Source organism: Mandrillus leucophaeus, unplaced genomic scaffold, assembly GCF_000951045.1.
Source record: "Mandrillus leucophaeus isolate KB7577 unplaced genomic scaffold, Mleu.le_1.0 Scaffold747, whole genome shotgun sequence".
Taxonomy (NCBI): Eukaryota; Metazoa; Chordata; class Mammalia; order Primates; family Cercopithecidae; genus Mandrillus; species Mandrillus leucophaeus.
The window spans coordinates 738,391-759,826 of record NW_012108108.1 but is presented as its reverse complement, the minus strand read 5'-3'; the positions used below and the strand labels follow the sequence as shown (position 1 = coordinate 759,826).

At 39.6% G+C, this 21,436-nt stretch overlaps 1 protein-coding gene across 1 annotated transcript in view; it reads left to right on the top strand.

Moving 5' to 3' along the window:
* The window catches only part of TLK2 (tousled-like kinase 2), a 152,083-nt gene that overhangs the window by 79,825 nt on the left and 50,822 nt on the right, over positions 1-21,436 (top strand). Inside the window, exons 7-10 of the mRNA XM_011966130.1 lie at positions 2,538-2,633; positions 3,905-3,997; positions 10,240-10,350; positions 14,679-14,815. Of these exons, the coding sequence (XP_011821520.1) occupies positions 2,538-2,633; positions 3,905-3,997; positions 10,240-10,350; positions 14,679-14,815 (437 nt within the window). The remainder of the gene's footprint in view (positions 1-2,537; positions 2,634-3,904; positions 3,998-10,239; positions 10,351-14,678; positions 14,816-21,436) is intronic.

Genomic DNA, 21,436 nt, shown 5'->3' with positions numbered 1-21,436 from the left:
AGATGGAGTCTCACTCTGTCACCCAGGCTGGAGTACAGTGGCGTGATCTCAGCTCACTGCAACCTCCACCTCCCGGGTTCAAGCTATTCTCCTGCCTCAGCCTCCCAAGTAGCTGGGACTACAGGTGCGCACCACCACACCCGGCTAATTTTTTATATTTTTAGTAGAGACGAGGTTTCATCATATTGGCCAGGCTGGTCTTGAACTCCTGACCTCGTGATCTGCCTGCCTTGGCCCCCCAAAGTGACGGGATTACAGGCATGAGCCACTGCACCCGGCCCTATGTGAGCTTTAATTTAGAAATATCTCACTAAATCACTTTCTAACACCCTCAGTTTGCTGGAAGAAAACTTAGAATCAGATATAAGCATATTTAAACCAATATACCATGTATCTAGAAATCTGTAGAAGTGTCTTTTAAGCATTTGATTCTTTTTTTTTTTTTTTTTTTTTTTTTGAGACAGAGTCTTGCTGTGTCACCCAGGCTGGAGTGCAGTGGCGCGATCTCAGCTCACTGCAACCTCTGCCTCCAGGGTTAAAACAGTTCTCCTGCCTCAGCCTCCCGAGTAGCTAGAATTATAGGCGCCTGCCCCCATGCCTGGATTTTTTTTTTTTTTGTAGTTTTAGTAGAGACGGGGTTTCACCATGTTGGCCAGGCTGGTCTTGAACTCCTGACTTCGTGATCTGCCCACCTCGGCCTCCCAAAGTGCTGGCATTACAGGCGTGAGCCACTACACCTGGTCTAATCATTTGATTCTTATCGGCTCTTATTATAAATATAGTTCAAGCAGTCATTTGTATAGAAACACATTGTAAAAGGAGAGGATTGTAAGAGCAATCAAATGATAACTGAAGGAAAGAATGCTTGTATCCTAGTGCATTATAATATAGGCCTGAGCCACTGCACCCAGCCTCAAATCATAAACTTTTTTTTTTTTTTTTGAGACAGGTCTTGCCCTGTTGCCCAGGCTGGAGTGCAGTGACACAGTCTTGGCTCACTGCAAGCTCCGCCTCCCAGGTTCAAGCGATTCTCCTGCCTCAGCCTCCTGAGTAGCTGGGATTATAGCCACGTGCCACTGCACCCGGCTAATTTTTTGTATTTCCAGTAGAAATGGTGTTTCACCATGTTGGCCAGGCTGGTCTTGAATTCCTGACCTCAGGTCATCCACCTGCCTCGGCCTCCCAAAGTGCTAGGATTACAGGCATGAGCCACTGTGCTCAGCCTCAAATCATAAACTTTTTTAAAAAAGGGTTTATCCCTGACCCTCTAGATTAGGTTATCTGCCTTGTTACATGCTCTTTTAGCACTTAATCCTAATTGTGATTGTGTATTTATTATATGATTGATTGTTCAACAGTTTCTTTCAACAAATATTTGCTAAGTGTTTAGTAAATCTTTTGGATTGTAAGCTTCATTAAGGCAGAGTAAGGACTGGGTCTATGGTTTCTCTTGGCCATGTGCACCTAGCACCTAGCACAGTGCTTAGACATAGACATAGGGAGTACTTAATACATAGTCATTGAATGGATACATTAAAATGGCATTAATAATGCTGCCTGATAAGGCTGCTGTGAGCCTTCAATGAAATTGTGTATAGGAAGTGCTAGTTTGCTCACAGGCTGGTGGTAACAGTCTACTGTGGTCATTGAGAGCAGTTATTGTGGACACAACCCCCAATTCTGGTTCCTCCACCTACTAGCTCTGTGAACCCACATAGGTCCTTAATATCTCTGATTTTTATTTTATTTATCTGTAAAATGAAACTAATAATTACACTTGCAGGACAGAGTCTTGCTCTGTCACCCAGGCTGGAGTGCAGTGGTGCGATCTTGGCTCACTGCAAGCTCCGCCTCCTGGGTTCATGCCATTCTTCTGCCTCAGCCTCCCAAGTAGCTGGGACTACAGGTGCCCGCCACCACGCCTGGCTACCACGCCTGGCTAAATCTGTATCAAAAAAAAAAAAAAGGTACTATTGAGGATATAATATAATTAACCTGAATAGGTTAATTATATTATGGAACCTAAACCATATAAATTTAAAATGCCTTAGAATACCTAGTCAGCAAGTGACAGTATTAGAAATCAACCTGGATTTTAGACCGCTGTGTGTTCATGGATAATGTTTGTGTTTAGGAGTCTGTTCTGAATAGTGGTTTGCAGTCCTTTATGTGCATCCCCTGTGCACTGGATGCGTCACTCCCCTTTTCTGACTAAAGCATATGAAAATACAGTGAAAAAGTCAAGTTATTACAGGAATAACTTTTTTTTCTAATTTTCGTATTTTAAAAATTCATTTGTAAGCATTTGATACTTTAAACCTGTTTACAGGAGCTTGGTATAAACTACCATGTCCAGCCCTTTGTCTCATATTTGAATTGTTTTACTTTCTTCTTGGCCACATGGCCCTGACTTCTCACTTTCATAAGAAGGGTTTGTATTGTGGAGATATAAATTGTGGAGTTGTTTGCATTAATACAAGTGTTTGTGGAAGAAGATGCCAAACTTTCCTGTAATTGGTAATGCACCTTTATTGTAGGCTCAGCAAAACAGTCCCTCATCTACAGGATCTGGCAACACAGAGCATTCCTGCAGCTCCCAAAAACAGATCTCCATCCAGCACAGACAGACCCAGGTAGGTTGGTGATCAATAATCAAGTGAGGGGCATAACTGCTGTGTAGGAATAAGTGCTAACCTGTGTAGTCTGTGATTCTTCTCTGTCTTCTCTGACCACCTCATTATTTGTGTGTATTATATTCAGAACTTGCATTATGGGTGTTTAAAGTCCTTTGGAAGATGCTTTAACTTTTCTTTACTCTTCTGGTGTATTGTAGCAGAAATGCTTATGCTAAAGCATGGCGTTAAGGAAAGTGCACACTTTTTGTTTTTTTTTTTTCCTACAGTATTCCACAGAAGAAAAGTACCTCCACTTTGAAGGCCTCAGTTCAGATTCTGGCACTGTGGCCTAAGTTCAGATTCTGTCCTGGGCCTCAGTTTTTCTTAGTACAAAGCATCTGTGAAAATGTGGTTGGTTCTCATGATCTCAGACAGTGTATACAAAGTGTTTCTTAGTAGTGTACTTGTAGTAGGTTTTCAATAAATGTTAATTCCCTAATTTATGAAAGTAGTTAATGTATTCCTTTTCCTGCTTACTTATTTTTACCTGGCTAAACTTCTCTCAGATGTGAGATACCAACATGGCTTACTCCTTAAATTATGTTCAGAAACTCTTTAATTTAGGGAGTATTCTGAACATTTGAGGATTATATCTGCAAAGGATGGTGGCTATAGCTTCCATTTTGTAGTTTTGAGTATACTGAGTTTTCTTGAAGCCTCTTTTGATACTATATATATTACCTTCAAGACAGGATGGTTGGCAATCTAGGAGAATTTCTTAAATCTCAAGAACTATACAACTCCCTGGAGCACATTTGAATTTTATCTAAGTCACCACCAGCTCTTGTACAGTTCAGTTAGATAGTTGAGCACTCAGGTAGCTGCTTCTCTTCCCTTCTGATTACTCTGTGTTTCCACCAGATGGCGCATTTGTTCCTTAGACATTTGGGTCAAGTCTCCTATGAGATCCTTTTCTATTCAAAGTTAGTTTCATTACTGGAGTAGCATGTTTCTACATTGTTCGGTGCACAGTAGTGAGAATTCATACATTTGATTCCAGAATTAACATGTGTTTGAAGTGTAGGTGTAGTGGGACATAGGAAACCCAGCAGAGGACTTGAAGAATGAGATGAGACAAGCAGATTTCATTTCTTGAGCCATGTGATTCTAGGCCATTTGTGTGAGCAAGTGCTTTTTTTGCACCCCTCCGAGAAAGGTAATGAGAAGAGTGTGATGACATATAACATGTTGAGACTAATCCTAAATTTGTTTTACCTTTGTCTCTGTAGTCTGACCTCACAATAGAAAAAATATCTGCACTAGAAAACAGTAAGAATTCTGACTTAGAGAAGAAGGAGGGAAGAATAGATGATTTATTAAGAGTAAGTATTAAAATGTGGTAAGAGATTTTATAGCAAGCACCATTTGTTATGTATATTTGTATTATGTACATATCATAGTAGTAGTTACTATAGCCAGATAACAAAATGAAATAGTGAACATTTGGGTATTTTTCTTTAATTGAGGGAATCCGAGTAGGAACCCGGTTCCTACATTCTAAACACTACCTTTAAATTGGAAATCTTATACTGTAGTATATTTAATGATTGAATTTATACTGGAGAAATAGATATGTGGAGTGTTATATTTCATCTAGAACCGTGGGAATAAGTATAAAGTGTTGTTTTCCCATTCCAGTGAAGTTTTTTAAATATTGTTGAATTTTATAAGTTATTTCAAAAGGACTTTTTAGCCCATTTTGCCTTTTGGCTCATACTTTTAAAAAAGTAAAAAGGGCTGGACATGGTGGTTCACACCTGTAATCCCAGCACTTTGGGAGGCCGAGGCAGGTGGATCACTTGAGGTCAAGAGTTTGAGATCAGCCTGGCCAACGTGGTGGAAAGAAACCCTGTCTCTGCTAAAAAATATAAAACATTATCCTGGTATGGTGGCAAGCGGCTGTAGTCCCGGCTGCTTGGGAGGCCGAGGCAGGAGAATCACTTGAGCCTGGGAGGTGGAGGTTGCAGTGATCCAAGATCGCGCCACTGCATTCCAGCCTGGGCGACAGAGTGATACTTTGTCTCAAGAAAAAAATAAGAAGAAGGACCGGGCATGGTGTCTCATACCTGCCACTTTGGGAGGCTGAGGCAGTAGGATTGCTTGCCACCAGGGGTTTGAGACCAGCCTGCACGACACAGCAAGACCTCATTTCTACAAAAGAATACAAAATTTGCCAGGCATGGTGGTGTGCCTGTGGTCCCAGCTACTGGGAGCCTGAGGTGGGAAGATGCTTGAGCCCAGGAACTCTAGGCTGCAGTGAGCCAAGATCGTGCCGCTGCACTCCAGCCTGGACAACAGAGCAACACCCTGCCTCAAAAAAAAAAAAGATTGTACATGCTCTTTACCAAATACAGAAAAATATGTCACTCATAATTCCATTAATTGGGATTAAACATTTGGCACATTTTTTTTTCAGTAATTTTTTTGAGCTGTTTGAAGGAGAGAGAGAGAGAGAGAGAGATACATATATATGTGTATATTACATATGTGTGTATATATGTATATATTACATATGTATATGTATACATTACATGAATAATCTTTTATGTAATACATTACATAATGTATTACATAAATATGTATATGTATACATATACATATGTAATATATACATTACATAAATAATCTTTATTATTAAACATATTTGTGCTAATGTGGTAGTTAATCTGCCTCTTTAGGGTCCTGAAACCTCCAGGGCTACCGTGACACAGCGAGGTGGGGATCCGCGGCCTTGCCTTTGTCAGTCTTTCTTATTAGGCTTCGGGTACAATTTTGTTTGAATAAAGGTATATGTTTAATAATAAAGATAAAAAAAGTCATTGTACTCATGATGATCTGACCTCCAAAATTTTTTTACTTGTATTATATTTCTGTAATTAATAAAAACGTAGGGTAAAATAGTGTAGTTTGACTCCTTTTTATATAAAACCTGGAATTCAGCACATAACTAAACTAAGTCTGGCCTTTATTAGTAAAGTCTAGTGTGTTTATATTATTATTAATTTTATATATTTATTTTGAGACAGGGTCTCACTCTGTCACCCACGCCGGAGTGCAGTGGCACAGTCTTGCAAGCTGTGCCCTCCCCAATCCCCACCTGAAGTGATCCTCCCACCTCAGCCTCCCAGGTAGCTGGGACTACAGGCATGTGCCACTGCATTTGGCTGTTTATATTATTGTTAGTTAATTTATTTTTTGAGACAGAGTCTCACTTTTTCACCCATGCTAGAGTGTAGTGGCATGATCTTGGCTCACTGCAACCTCTGCCTTGTAGGTTCAAGGGATTCTCCTACCTCAGCCTCCCAAGTAGCTGGGATTACAGGCATGCACCACAATGCCTGGCTTGTTTTTGTATTTTTAATAGAGATGGTTTTTTGCCATGTTGGCCACGCTGGTCTCAAACTCCTGACCTGCAGTGATCGGCCCGCCTTGTCCTGCCAAAGTGCTGGGATTACAAGTGTGAGTCACTGCGCTCGGCTTATATTATTATTATTAAATTATTATTTTTGCTACTTTATATGATACTAAGTTCTTATGTCTAGAGTATAGGCAGAGACAGCTTTATTACCAAATTTGTAGTCATTGTTAGACTTGTTTCTTCAACTGATTTCAAAGCTTATCAACAGTTTTTTTTTTATTTATAGTTTTTGTTTTATCTGTTGATGGTGATACATTTTTAAGTGATTATTTTTCAGCAAGGATTTGTCAGTGTTAAATTTTCTGTGCCTTGCAGACCTGAGAATTCTCTCTTTTGCCCTCCCATGAAAAGACAACACTGTGTGCAGGATTTTTGTATCATAACCCTTTGTTTTGTTCATTCTGCCTCTCAAATATAATACACACATTCTCTCTCTCTGTCTCTCCTTCAGTTTTTCAAGCATTTAGTATTTCAGAGAAGTTCATGACCAAAGCAGGAAACACCATAATTTGTTAAATATTACCCCAGGGTGTATCTATATGTGGGTTTATATATTTTTATTTGGAAAATGCGTGATTATGTCTAACTATGCTTTTATCCCTCTTCATATTGGTTTCTTCTTGGCTCTTAGCTTGAATCTCTGATTTCTCTCCTTTATTTCTAACATGTTATGTCTCATTTTAATGTGATTGCCTCTTCTGAATCTCATTAAACACTGTCTTCTGTATATTTCTGGCATTTACTGCAGCTCATGTGAATTTTGATTTTATTGTTTATATTTTTATTTTTTGAGACAGTGTGTTGCTGTCGCCCAGGCTGGAGTGCAGTGGCACTGTCACGGCTCACTGCAGCCTTCATCTCCCAGGCTCAAGCAGTCCTCTCACTTCAGCCTCCTGAATAGCTGGGACTACAGGCACGTGCCACTGTGCTTGGCTAATTTTTTTATTTTTTGTAGGAATAGGGTCTCACTATGTTGCCCAGGCTGGTCTTGAACTCTTGGGCTCAAGCAGTCCTCCTGCCTTGGCCTCCCAAAGTGCTGGGATAACAGACGTGAACCACTGTGCCAGGCCTATTTACATTTTAAATTTCCCTGCTTTTTTCCCCTCATGTAATATACTTTCTTATCCCATCCTGTATATTCTCTAGGGTTTTTGGTTCTTATTTCCTAGATATCATGTCTTTTTGCATTTTATGAAATATGACAAGAATTCTAAAATATTCTTTTGATTTCTATGGGTGTTTTCAAGCTGATTTTCTGTATTCCTTGGGCCTAATTTTTTTGTTGTTTTTATTTACTATTGTTATTTTTATTTCCTTTTCTCCATCTTTGAATGAGAAGACCCACACGTAGTCTCAGCACTGTGTTCTGTTTCTCATCGTTCGGATATGTATACTTGTGTGGAGTTGCTCTTATTCCTGTTTTTATTCATTTGGGTGCTGGTTGAATTGCCATCGAAGATTTATAATGAAATGGTTTGTGGGTGTAAAAAGCTCTTTGCCAGATTCCAGTATCTGTCAGGGTTTTGTACAGAGAAGCTCTGCTGGACTGAGAAAGAATTGTGGGTGTGCCTTTCTCCATCATCTAACTCTTTAAGATTGAGATGACAGAGTATGAGAAAAACTTGAATCCTAACGTGGGTACTGCTTTAGGAGTTTTAAAAAAACGTTTGCTTATGTTTTCTAAGAAGCAATATGTTTCCTTCACTCACCACTGCCCCTTCTACTCCATCGTCTTCAGACAGTTGCAGTCTTTATTTGTATGTAGAGCAGTATTAAAGGAGTAGGTAAATAAAAAAGGAAGACACAGAGGGCAGCTGCGTTGTTTTTAGGTTGATTAGAACTTGTGCTTCTAGAAGATCTAGAGAATCGACAGTGGAGGAAAGACTACATGTCTTGTATATTCTTTCAGACGTCAGTCACTGAATTTTGCCATTTTAGTAAGATATTGGGTATGGCTGCATTGGGGGCTACTAGCCAGCTGCTTTTTTTTTTTTTTTTTTAATTTAAAAAAAGAGGAAACTGTCTTGCTCTGTCTCCCAGGCTGGAGTGCTGTGGTACAATCACAGCTTACTGCAGCCTCGACCTCCCAGGCTCAAGCAATCCTCAGCCTCCCGAATAGCTGGCATCAGAGGCATTTGCCACCACACATGGCTGATTTTCAAAATTTTATAGAGATAGCGTTTTGCCATGTTGCCAAGGCTGAACTCCTGGGCTCAAGCAATGCTCCTGCCTTGGCCTCCCAGAGTGCTGGGATTATAGGCATGAGCCACACGTGCCAGCCACCAGCTGTTACTTTTTTTTTTTTCTTTTTTTGAGACGGAGTCTCACTCTGTCGCCCAGGCTGGAGTGCAGTGGCCGGATCTCAGCTCACTGCAAGCTCCGCCTCCCGGGTTTACGCCATTCTCCTGCCTCAGCCTCCCGAGTAGCTGGGACTACAGGCGCCCGCCACCTCGCCCGTCTAGTTTTTTTGTGTTTTTTAGTAGAGACGGGGTTTCACCGTGTTAGCCAGGATGGTCTCGATCTCCTGACCTCGTGATCCACCCGTCTCGGTCTCCCAAAGTGCTGGGATTACAGGCTTGAGCCACCGCGCCCGGCCAGCTGTTACTTTAAACATGAACTCCTTGAAGACATTAGTGTCAGAAGCCACAAAAACTTAGAATTCTTAAAATTTTAAATAACTGCCAAGAGGTTGACTGATTTCATACATTTGATTATAGATTTCAAGGGAACACTCACCTTATTAATAGACTGGGTTTTCCATAAACATTAAATGATCTTTGCTTTGTAGATTTCTTAGTATGAATTTGGTAATCACACTTACCCAAATGTAGTTACACTCTGCCTTTGATAATATGGTTCTGTACAAAAACTAACAGGAAGAAATTATGCTGATAAGGAGAGGAGAAACATTTGGCGACAGAAGCTGTTTCCCATGGGTTACTTTTAAAATGAAGCTATATTATACAAAAGAAAAAATGATAAAACATTTTAATGAAGCTACAAAGTCTCAAAAATTGAGTATCGTGTAATATCTTCTGTTTGTGCTTTTATTTTAGAAACACATAACAGGGTTTTCTTTTTCATAATTTAAGTGAGTTTTTATGAGGTAATATTATTTGCTAGAAGAGCTGAGATCTTTTTTTTTTTTTTTTTTTTAACACAAAAGGAATAAATTCAGGACTTACAAGTCAAATTCGTCCTTGGGTTAGTGGTTCTTTCCTTCTCTGTTATTGCAGGAGACTTTAAGTTTTTAGTCCACACTGTAGGCTTCTGACCACAGCTAAATTAGCTGTGTATTTACATTCTGGCATTCTTGAATCAGGACCTTGTTTGTTTGTTCTGTCTTTTGTGGGCATGGGCGTGCCTAGCTTCTCTGGTGAGGAACATTTATGCAAATTTATATTTCTTAAATAAGACTAGAAAAAGAACAAAGCAAACATAAAATTCAGTAATTTTTTTGTACGTGCTTAATCACTCTTTGTATTTTAAACATTCATTGTAGTTTAGTTTTTTTTTTTTTTTTTTTGAGATAAGAGTCTTATTCTGTCACCTAGGCTGCAGTGCAGTGGTGCAATCTCGGCTCACTGCAACCGTCGCCTTTGGGTTCAAGTGATTCTCCCGCCTCAGCCTCCCAAGTAGCTGGAATTACAGGCTCCTGCTACCATGCCTGGCTGATTTTTAAATTTTTATTAGAGATGGGGTTTGACCATGTAGGCCAGGCTCATCTTGAACTCCTGACCTCGAGTCATCTGCCCGCCTCGGCCTCCCAAAGTGCTAGGATTGCACGCGGGAGCCATTATTCCCAGCCTTAACATTTTTTAAATTATTATTTTGTGATCGCTTAGGTGTTTGTGATTACAAGATTAGCTGTAACTGGTTATTGGCAGGAGCAAAATATGATCGGTAGAAAAACATGCTGAACTTAGTTATTCAATTTATCATTTACAAATAGATGATATATTATGAGAGAATAAAGGAATGAATTATTTACTTTTTCTAAGACATAGTTACTTCTTACCTGTTTGAACTTTAATTTTGCTTTTGATAGAACAACGTATAGAAATGATTTTTTTTTCTCTCCCTAGAAACTGCTTTTCTGTTAATCTTCTTCCTTGGAGCTAATTAAAATTTTTTTTCTCATTGAAGGCCAACTGTGATTTGAGACGGCAGATTGATGAACAGCAAAAGATGCTAGAGAAATACAAGGAACGATTAAATAGATGTGTGACAATGAGCAAGAAACTCCTTATAGAAAAGGTCAGTGAATAATGTTGGCCTAAACTCTGTATCCCAAGATACTCAAATGTGTGTCATTGTGTGGCTTTTTATTCCTTACTTGAGATGAAAATATTTAAAAGTAGAGCTTTTTAGGAACATGATTTGACAATTAGAATTTTTTCCTTGCATGGACACCAGACCAAGCATCCAGAGTGTTAATTTGGGATATGCTTTGTTGCTGTGCATTGCTTTGAGTGTGATATTGAACAAGGATAGCTTGTCCTAGTTGAGTTTATTTGGGGTATTGCTCTCCTAAATTCTTATATTCATTCTATCAATTGATGTGAGTATCCTATTACTATTAGAATCATTAACAATTGTTGCATTTTTGTTTCAGAGATGGCATTTAGAGTAACTTATGTATATAATAATGTGATAATTAAATGCTTTGTGCATTAAAAAATTAAAGTTGTCATATACTTGTATATGATTACTTAATTGGCTGATGTCCCCTTTATTATATTCATTGGTTAGTTGTCACTTATCTCTGTTAGTAGTTATTAGTAACTATTAGAAGTTTTTTTTGTTTTTTGTTTTTTTTTTTTGAGACTGAGTCTCATCCAGGCTGGAGTACAGTAGCATGATCTCAGCCCACTGTAGCCGTTGCCTCCTGGGTTCAAGCGATTCTCCTGCCTCAGCCTCCTGAGTAGCTGGGTTTACAGGCATGCACCACCATGCCTGGCCAATTTTTGTATTTTTATACAGGGTTTCGCCATGTTGGCCAGGCTGGTTTTGAATTCCTCACCTCAAGTGATCCGCCTGTCTCGGCCTCCCAAACTGCTCTGTTTACAGGCACTCATCTCTGTGCCCGGCCTATTTCTTAGAAGTTTTAAGAAGGCTATACTTCCTAATGACAATATTACAAGAACAAACTAGAGGTTTGAGATGTACTGGGGATTTATTTTCCTGAAATCTTTGGAATGTTGTTAAAAAGACAGTAAACACTGTCTCAGTAAAAGTGAATGGATTATTTTATTGAGGCCGAAGATACTGGGGAAAATTTTGTTTCATTCTTTGACTCATTAATCAACTTTATAGAAGAGAAATCACTTTTTAAAATTTTTTCTGAGAGTGAGAAAAAATAAAATATATGCTAATCCAGATAATTTCTTTGAAGTTTTAGAATACTTCTGGAAATCAGCATAGATTCAGCCAGTTGTACTAAACTCTAAATAGCATACTACAAAAAGTAAACATAATGCTGTCTCTGAGTTCTCACAGGAAAACAGAACTTTCTATTTGCTAGGAGTAGTACATAACAAAATTTAAATTTGTTTCCAAAAGAGCTGAAATTGTAGTACCTACTTATTGACTTTCTAAGTAGGGAATGTTTATTGAGTATCTGCTACACCGTGATGCAATATAAAGAAGCATAAATGGGCAGGGTGTGGTGGCTCATGCCTGTAATCCCAGCACTTTGGGAGGCCAATAAGGGCGGATCACTTGAGGTCAAGAGTTTGAGACCAGCCTGGCCAACATGGTGAATGAAACCCCGTCTCTACTAAAAATACAAAAAGTGGGCGGGTGTGGTGGTGTGCGCCTGTAATCTTAGCTACTCTGGAGGCTGAGACACGAAAATCACTTGAACTTGAAATCAGAGATTGCAGTGAGCCTGAGATCATGCCATTTCACTCCAGCCTAGGTGGTAGACTGAGACCATCTCAAAACAAAAACAAGCCAAAAAAAACCACACAAATGAAAATGCAATCATAGAGTGCAATATTATCTTTCGTAGAATTTGGATACATAAAATCTCTTATAACTTAATCATAAAAAGGCAACTCATTAAACATGAGCAGGAGACTTGAGCAGATAGTTTACCAAAAAAAGAGTATATAAAAATATGCAATTGGCAAGCATGAAAACATGCTCAATGGCATTATCCATCAGGAAAATTCAAGGTAAAACTAGTGTGAGATAGTACTACATACTCAGTAGAATGACTAGAAGTTAAAAAAACCTGACAGATCTAAGGGTTGGTGAAGATAGGGGACAGCCTGATTTCTTACACCAGTAGAAATGTAAAATATTACAACCACTTCAGAAGGTTTTTGGACAGTTTTTCTATTTGAGATAAATATGCACTAAATCCTGTGATCCAGCAGTTCCTCTCCTGGCATTTACCCAAGACAAATGAAAGTAAATGTTGGCCGGGCATGGTGACTTACACCTGTAATCCCAGCACTTTGGGAGGCTCAGGCACGAGGTTCACTTGAACCCAGGAGTTTGAGACTAGCCTGGGCAGCACAGTGAGACCATCTTTATTTTTAAAAACAGGAGAAAGCAAATGTCCATAAAAGTACTTGTATGAGAATATTCATGGCAATTTTATTCATAGCCAAAAAGCGGAAACATCCTAGGTGTCTCTTAACAAGTGACTGTATATACGAATTATGATATGGTCATACAGTGGAATACTACTTAGTAATAAAAAAGAGAATGAATTTCTCATAATAGAACAGTTTGCATGAATCTAAGAAACAAAAGACACAGTTCTGCCATCAGAGGGTAACAGTCTACATGAGGGTGGGAGAATGAGATACATTCACATATATAAGGAAACCTATTCAGGTGAGCAGTGCACTTACTAAGAATTCACTAAAATTAGTTGGGTGTGGTGGCACACACCTGTAGTCCTAGCTACTCAGGAGGCTGAGGTGGGAGGATCACTGGAGCCAGGAGTTGGAGGCTGTAGTAAGCTGTGATTGCACTGCTGCACTCCAGCCTGGGCAACAGAGTGAGACCCTGTCTCTTAAAAAAAAAAAAAAGAAGAGAGAAAGAAAAGAAATTCACTAAAATAAATCAAGGGCAGGAGACTAATTGGAGAAAGCTATAAAGAAAAGGAAGAATGTGTTCTGGGCATGGAAAACTGCAGCTATAAATTGCCTGTCAGTTGAAAATTGGGCATCTCAAGGACATTTATCCCATGGTATCATCTCTCACAGTACTTTATTCTTTTCCTTTGAATTCTTTACCACAGTTTGTACTTAGAATTACCAATTAATATATTTAGTGGTTATAATCCCCCGCCTCTCTCAGTTCACAAAAAACTGTGAACACCAGTTTTTTTCTATGTTCTGTACTTAACATTCTTACAGTTCATGACGTATAATTGTTTTTAAATAAACCTATGTTCAATAAATGATGTTCTCAGGAATCAGGAGTATATAAGGTGTTCTGGAGTAAGAATTCTGCAGGGAGGCAGATACAATCTTCTAGCGCATGGAGGAGTTTTTCTTGTTTGGATCCAAAGTTTGGTAGCAGAGACCCATGGAAGATTTGGAACATCAAACTGGAAGTGTGCAAAGTGGTGTTCTGAGAAGATGAATTGTCAGCAGTTCTCTGGAAAAGATTAGAGAAGAAACAGAAAATAGGGAAACAGCTTAAGAGCTAGGCATTGATGTGGCCCAAATGTGAGATGCTGAACTCTTAAGATTAAAAACACCTAGGCAGGCTGGACATGGTGGCTCAGGCCTGTAATCTCTGCACTTTGGGAGATGGAGGTGGGCTGATCACTTGAGGCCAGGAGTTCAAGACCAATGTGGCCAACATGGCAAAACCCAGTCTCTACTAAAAAATAGAAAAATTGGCCAAGCATGGTGGCTCACGCCTGTAATCTCAGCACTTTGGGAGGCTGAGGCGGGCGACTCACGAGGTCAGGAGTTCGAGACCAGCCTGGTCAACATAGTGAATCCCCGTCTCTGCTAAAAATACAAAAATTAGCTGGGCATGGTGGCATGTGCCTGTAGTCCCAGCTACTTGGAAGACTGAGGCAGAAGAATCACTTGAACCCGGGAGGTGGAGGTTGCAGTGAGCTGAGATCGCACCACTGCACTCCAGCTTGGGCAACAGAGTGAGACCTCGTCTCAAAAAATAAAAATAAAAATTATCCGGGTGTGGTGGCACGCACCTGTAGTCCCAGCTACTCAGGAGACTGAGGCAGGAGAACCGCTTAAACCTGGGAAGCAGAGGTTGCAGTGAGCCGAGATCATGGCTCTGCCCTCCAATCTGGGTGATAGAGCAAGACTCTGTCTTTAAAAAAAAAAAACACACGCACACACATAGACAGATTGGGAAACCTTTACCAAGGAAGAACCTGCAGTTGTTTCATTATTCTATCTTGTTTACTTTGTTTGAATAGGAATAGTAAGTCATCCAAGGAGTCATTATTGACTGTTGTGAGAAAGCGTATGGTTTTCAACAGTATGTTTCCTGATAATGTTAAATGTTTTAGTTTTAGTTTCTAAGAAGTGTCTTTATCCATGCTAATTGGTATTGAATTCCTTTTTTTGTCTGTTTCCCCTAAGTCAAAACAAGAGAAGATGGCATGTAGAGATAAGAGCATGCAAGACCGCTTGAGATTGGGCCACTTTACTACTGTCCGACATGGGGCCTCATTTACTGAACAGTGGACAGATGGTTATGCTTTTCAGAATCTTATCAAGTAAGTGAATTGTTACGATTAAATGGAGAATTGAAAAGTTCGTTTGGATTTTTTAGGTTTTCTGTAATTGTAGTCATTAATAATCCTAGTATTGGTAGTCATCTTTTCAGTTAGTTTTTTAGTCACCACATGTGTAAAGAAATGTATCGAATTAAGTGAAGTCCTGAAAAAAAAGACACAAGTAAAATCAGGAATACAAAATGTGTTCCAGAAAATAAAGAATGAGTTCTGCATTAAAACTTAAAAGAATCGGAATTGCTGAAGCTAAGGAAGAAAAACCTAGGGTCTGACTTTGTATCTTTCTAATTATATAATGAATTTTCATTAAGAGTCTGTTGAGCATTTATTGTGGATCCATAGAAAAATGAAATGTGAAAGGACCTAAGAAAGAATTTCCTGAGTTAAGTTTAGGTATAAAGCAGAATAAAACCATTGAAGAACTTTATAGGACATGTTCCTGGGATTATTTAAGGAGACAGTGTCCAGTCATCAGAGAGGCACTTCCTGGAAGGCAGTGGTGACCAGCCCCATTGCGTGTGCCTGTCTGCAGCTTGGAATCTTGAACATTCAGTGTCTTTGTCATAACTTTTGATTTGAAGCATTTAGGTATTTATTCCAAGGAGGGAATTAACATTTAAAATCCTCAAATTCCAACTGTGTGACTAGCTACCATTAGCTTAGATCTTTAAATGTATATAGATATCTTCAGATTGCAGTACCTTTTGGTGTATCTTTTTTTTTTAATTTCCAGGTCATGATGAATCGGAAGGTTCTATAGACTGCCTTTCCTTCCTTCCTGTGTTTTTTTGCTGAAATAGCTTGTTGAGTATGAATTGGAAAGCATATGACTACTTTTGAGTAATAATGAGACAAATAAGAAACTTATGCATGAAAGAAAATACAAATATTGATGCTATTTATAATATTTGTTAAAACTCACCTCTGAATTACTTGTTAGTAGTCCTTGTTTTATGTGTGAAACATTAACCTCCAACTTAGATTAAGCATGTTTTTGCTTCATGATTGTTCCTCATGTATGTATATTTTGGTGTGTGAAGAGGCTTTCAAGTCAAAGAATACCTTGAAAGGAAAGCACAGACTTTTCTTAGGCCAGCACCAGACATTTAGAGCAGCATTCACTCTGCATTCTTAAGCATAGGTGGCTGGTGATAGCAGAGGTATCAGGGCAATATAAACAGCGGTTACATGGAGGTATGATACCTGTTTATAACATCCTGGCCAAGAAATGCAAGTTGCCCTGGAAGTGACATACCATCCAGTTTCCAAATTTGTTAAAATGGAATCAGAAGAAGATAAAACTTAAGATCCACATAGTGGCCAAAGCCACCTAATGCTTATACTGACTTCTAGTAGTGGTAGTGGCTCTGAGCAGCCCTGTCAGTGGCTACTATTTAGATGGCAGTCTTTTTAGATTTTGATTCAGGAAAGATGGTGAGTTTGTATAGAGATGTAATTAGTTTTAAGAAGTGCTTATGGCTGGGCGCTGTGGCTCATGCCTGTAATCCCAGCACTTTGGGAGGCTGAAGTGGGTGGATCAATTGAGCCCAGGAGTTCAAGACCAGCCTGGGCAACGTTATGAAACCCTGTCTCTACAAAATATACAAAAATTAGCTGGGTGTGGTGGCCCTCACCAGTGGTCCCAGCTACTTGGGAGGCTGAGGTGGGAGGATGACTTGAGCCCAGGAGGAGAGGTGAGTGATGCCGTGAGTGGTGCAGTGAGCCGAGAATTGCACCACTGTCCTTTAGCCTGGACGACAGAGCCAGACCCTGTCTCAAAACAAAACAAAACAAAAAGAAGTGATTGAACTTACTGCTGATAGTAGCAATATTTTATCTCATATTCTAAAAGCAACTTGATGCCCATGAGGGTCTGGAAATCTGTATGGTAGAGTACAAAATGATGACTTTGCTGTAGAGCCATCAAATCAGAGGAAGTGAGACTATGTAAATGAAATCCCTAAGTAGGACTGTTCACTGTAGGTGGATAGCGCTGTTTTACTGTTTTAAGCCATATAAATGGCAAGAAATCTATGTCTTCTCTTGGAAAGCTGTTTCTGGCTGATGTCTATTAATTATAGGTGTTTTAGTTCCTGAAATTTTGCTTTAATAAATTAATTTCCTTCAGTATAGAAATTGAAATTCTCCAGTTGTGAAAGGCTATATCTAATAACCTCAGAGATGACAGTTCTGCACATGAGAAACTCCAAGACGTGTGAAGTAATTTGGTGGGTGAAGTAGCTGAACACTAGCAGCAATACTAGGTTTTATGGGAAGAGACAAACCTAAAGGCATTTAAAAAATGAATCAGATAATGACATATAACCTCAATAGGACCCTTAACACCGTTTTGTTGTTGTTGTTGTTGTTCTTTTTGTTCCCTGGTTCTTTTTTTGAGTGATCTTTAATTTCCTAAAACAGAAGATTCGTTGTCTAATAGGAAATTTATATCAGATTTGTAATATTTTTTGGCCAGTTTAGTAATTTTTGCTTTCCACAGTATGTTTGAATCTGTTGAAAAAATAATCTATTTTATACTTCTGAGATAGTAATGTTAAATACTAAATGTTAATGTTATTCAGTGCACCACTTTTTGTTTAAAGAGGTCTCAAACAGTCCATGGCAAGGCAATAAAAAATATTTAATAAGACTTTATGTTGAAATAAACAAAATTAAAGTAATGGGATTTGGCCGGACGTGGTGGCTCACACCTGTAATCCCAGCACTTTGAGAGACTGAGATGGGCAGATCATTTGAGGCCAGGAGTTTGAGACCAGCCTGGCCAACATGATGAAACCTTGTCTCTACTAAAAATACAAAAATTAGCTGTTTATAGTGACACACGCCTGTAATCCCAGCTACCTGGGAGGCTGAGGCAGGAGAATTGCTTGAACATGGGAGGCAGAGGTTGCAGTGAGGCCAAGATTGTGCCACTGCACTCCAGGCTGGGTGACAGAGCGAGACCCTGTCTCAAAAAAAAAAAGCGGGGGCGGGGGGGAGATTTGACTTGTGTACAAAATTGTGATCATTTAAGATGCATGTAATTAGAGGAAGAAATTAAAGCTTACAGCATTGTAATGCCAGTTCAGGTATTTCTGAAGTGTGACAAGTTGCAGTATCCATTTTATTTATTTTATTTTGAGACAGAGCCTTACTCTGTTACCCGGGCTGCAGTGCAATGGCACGATCTTGGCTCACTGCAACCTCCGCCTCCCGAGTTCAAGTGATTCTCCTGCCTCAGCCTCCTCAGTAGTTGGGATTACAGGCGCCCACCACTATGCCCGGTGAATTTTTGTATTTTTAGTAGAGACGGGGTTTTGCCATGTTGGCCAGGCTGGTCTTGAACTCCTGACCTCAAGTGATTCACCGACCTTGTCCTCTCAACCAGTATCCGTTTTAAAGCAATTTATGTCAAACCATCTGATTCTCAGTCATATGATCCATAACAAAGTCATTCATTTTGTTGATTTTATAAACATTAGATCTTTAGGTATTGTATACCATTTCACAGCTCCCAGTTTGTACAGAATATATGAAATGCTGGGAATCTTTAAAAATCTCATCTGGCTGGTCATGGTGGCTCATGCCTGTAATCCCAGCAGTGTGGGAGGCCGAGGTGGGTGGATATCCTAAGGTCAGCAGTTCGAGACCAGCCTGGCCAACATGGGGAAACCCCATCTCTACTAAAAATACAAAAATTAGCCGGGCATGGTGGCATGCGCTTGTAGTCCCAGCTACCCGGGAGGCTGAGACAGGAGAATTGCTTGAACCTGGGAGGTAGAAGTTGCAGTGAGCTGAGATCACGCCACTGCACTCCAGCCTGGGTGACAGAGCGAGACTTCATCTCCAAAAAAAAACAACAACAAAGCCATCTGGGGTATTGACATGTTGTTTGAAGTTTTGAGGTTTCAGATGTCTCAGAGATGAAATAGATAACAGATTACTTTAAATAATTTTGTTAAAATAATGACTGGAAATACGTGCTTTTTTTTGTTTGTTTTTTGTTTTTTGAGATGGAGTCTCGCTCTGTTGCCCAGGCTGGAGTGCAGTGGCGCAATCTTGGCTCACTGCAAGCTCTGCCTCCCGGGTTCGAGCAATTCTCCTGCCTCAACCTCCCGAGTAGCTGGGAATACAGGTGCACGCCACCACTCCTGGCTAATTTTTGTATTTTTAGTAGAGACGAGGTTTCACCATGTTGGCCAGGCTGGTCTCAAACTCCTGACTTTAAGTGATCAGCCCACCTCGGCCTCCCAAAGTTCCAGGATTACAGGTGTGAGCCACCGCACCCGGCCACAGTTTTTAAAATACCTTTACTACTCGTTACTTCTAGTGTAGTTGAAGTGTAGAAGGTAGTGTTGCTGCTGAAGGCGCCCGCCTTCCGTTCCTGGGATGCTGTAACAAATACCATAAACTGGGTGGTTTAAAGTAACAGAAATGTATTCTCTCACACCTCAGGAATCTAAAGATCTGAAATCAAGGTGGGGCGGGACCATCTTCCTCAAGCCTCTAGGGAACATCTTTCTTTGCCTCTTCAGCAGTGTAGCAGCCCCAGGTGTTCCTTGGCCTGCGGCGGCATAACTCCATTCTCTGCCTCCTCTTCACATGGTGCTCTCCCTGTGCGTCTGTGTCTCCTTTTCTCATAAGGACACCAGTCGTATTGGATTAAGGTCCTGTCGTGTCCAGTATGACCTCATCTTCACTAGTAATATCTTTATTCGCCCTGTTTCCAAATAAGGTCATATCCTGAGGCACTAATGACTAATATATCTTTTGGGGGATACAACTCATAATGGTGCAGAAGAGTGATTATCTTGTTTTTCTTTTGCAGGCAATGGCTTTGTAAATAGAGTTATTTAGATTTGAGTGAGATGGATTTATTGGGTCCTCAATACTTCTGTAAAATATAGAAGAAATAGCCTCTTGCTATGGGTGATGAAGGGCGAGCAATCTCTAAAATTGATGCTATACAAGAAATAAAGATCAACTCTGTGAAAGGCACTGTTATACATGCTGAGGGATATATGGATTGCTAAGACACGATTCCTGTTCTATGAGAAGTTATAGTTTGACATAATCCAGACTTTGTACTCCCAAAATAAATCTAAATGAAGTACCACTGATAGTCTCTATTCTTTTCTTCTTCGATGTAAATAGCTAAACAGTTTCAAGAACATCAAGAATTTATATGAGAATCCTTAAAATACATAACATTGATCTTTGGTGCATCAACTTTCATGTTCAAAGTCTTGTTCTCAGAATGTGCAGTTTAGGATTTCCCTAAAGATGTTTTGGAATCTGTGTCCCTTGTGTTATGGTTTATATATATGATGGCTGTGGGGATCCTTTCTTGGTGAATCTGAAGAGATTAAACATATGAATTGTCCTTGAAAATAATAGAAGATTGTTTTTATTTTATGTTTGATAAAGGTGATTGCTAAAATCTCAATTTTGCAAAATACTGTTAATCTTCAAAGACAAAATGTTGTGGCACTCCACTAAGCTACTGTATATTGTATGTTTATCTGTAGGGAGTTCAGAGTGCCTTACATTCATGGCCCCTGAAAGGGGTAGAAATGAGCTAAAGATGTTTACCAGTTTTTTAATTGGGAAATTCATGCTCAGTGAAGGTAAATGTTTTCTCCAGAAGAAATACTGTGATTTTACTTAAGGATTCTGTGTCTCAACCCAGATTTCTTTCAAGCCATGAATGATATATACAGTTGTCTCTTGTGGGGAATTGGTTACAGGACCTCCCTCAGATACCGAAATCCATGAATGCTCAAGTCCCTGATACAAAATGTGTAGTATTTGCATATAACCTATGCATATCCTCCCATATACTTTCAATCACCTCTGGATTACCTATAATACCTAATAAATGTAAATGCTGTGTAAATAATTGTCATATTGTTTATGGAATAATAACAAGGGAAAAAGTTTGTACATATTCAGTATAGGTGCAGCCATCCTTTTTTTTCCCCCTATATTTTCAATCTGCAGTTGGTTGAATCCATAGATGTGGAGAGCCAACCTTATATATGTTCTGCAAGTAGAGATGAGGAGGTCTAGCTAATGATAATCAAAAAGAATTTTCAGGCAAACAGAAAATTCTTGAATTATAATTTTCATTTTGTTGTTCAATTGATGTCTAATCAGTGACCTGGCTCATCCTGAAGCCAAGGGCATAGTATTATCAAGTGACTGGTTGTTGCTTTGTAATACTCTGATTAGGTTAATCTTGCATACAGCATTGCCCTTCCAGATATGTGCAAATAAGCTGTATTGTGGGTATCTACCCTAGAGTAATCTTGGTTTTCTGCTTGTCGTTCTTCCACGAAAGACACTGTACTAAATCTGGAAAAGATCTGAAAACAGTGTTCAGGGAAGAGGGTAGAGCAACTTCCATTTGAGAGTAGGTTTTAAAAAATTAGATTCTGCCAGGCATGGTGGCTCACACTTGTAATCCCAGCACTTTGGGAGGCCGAGGTGGGTGGATCACTTGAAGTCAGGAGTTTGAGACCAGCCTAGTCAACATGATGAAACCCCGTCTCTACTAAAACAATATAAAAATTAGCTGGGCATGGTGGTGCACACCTGTAATCC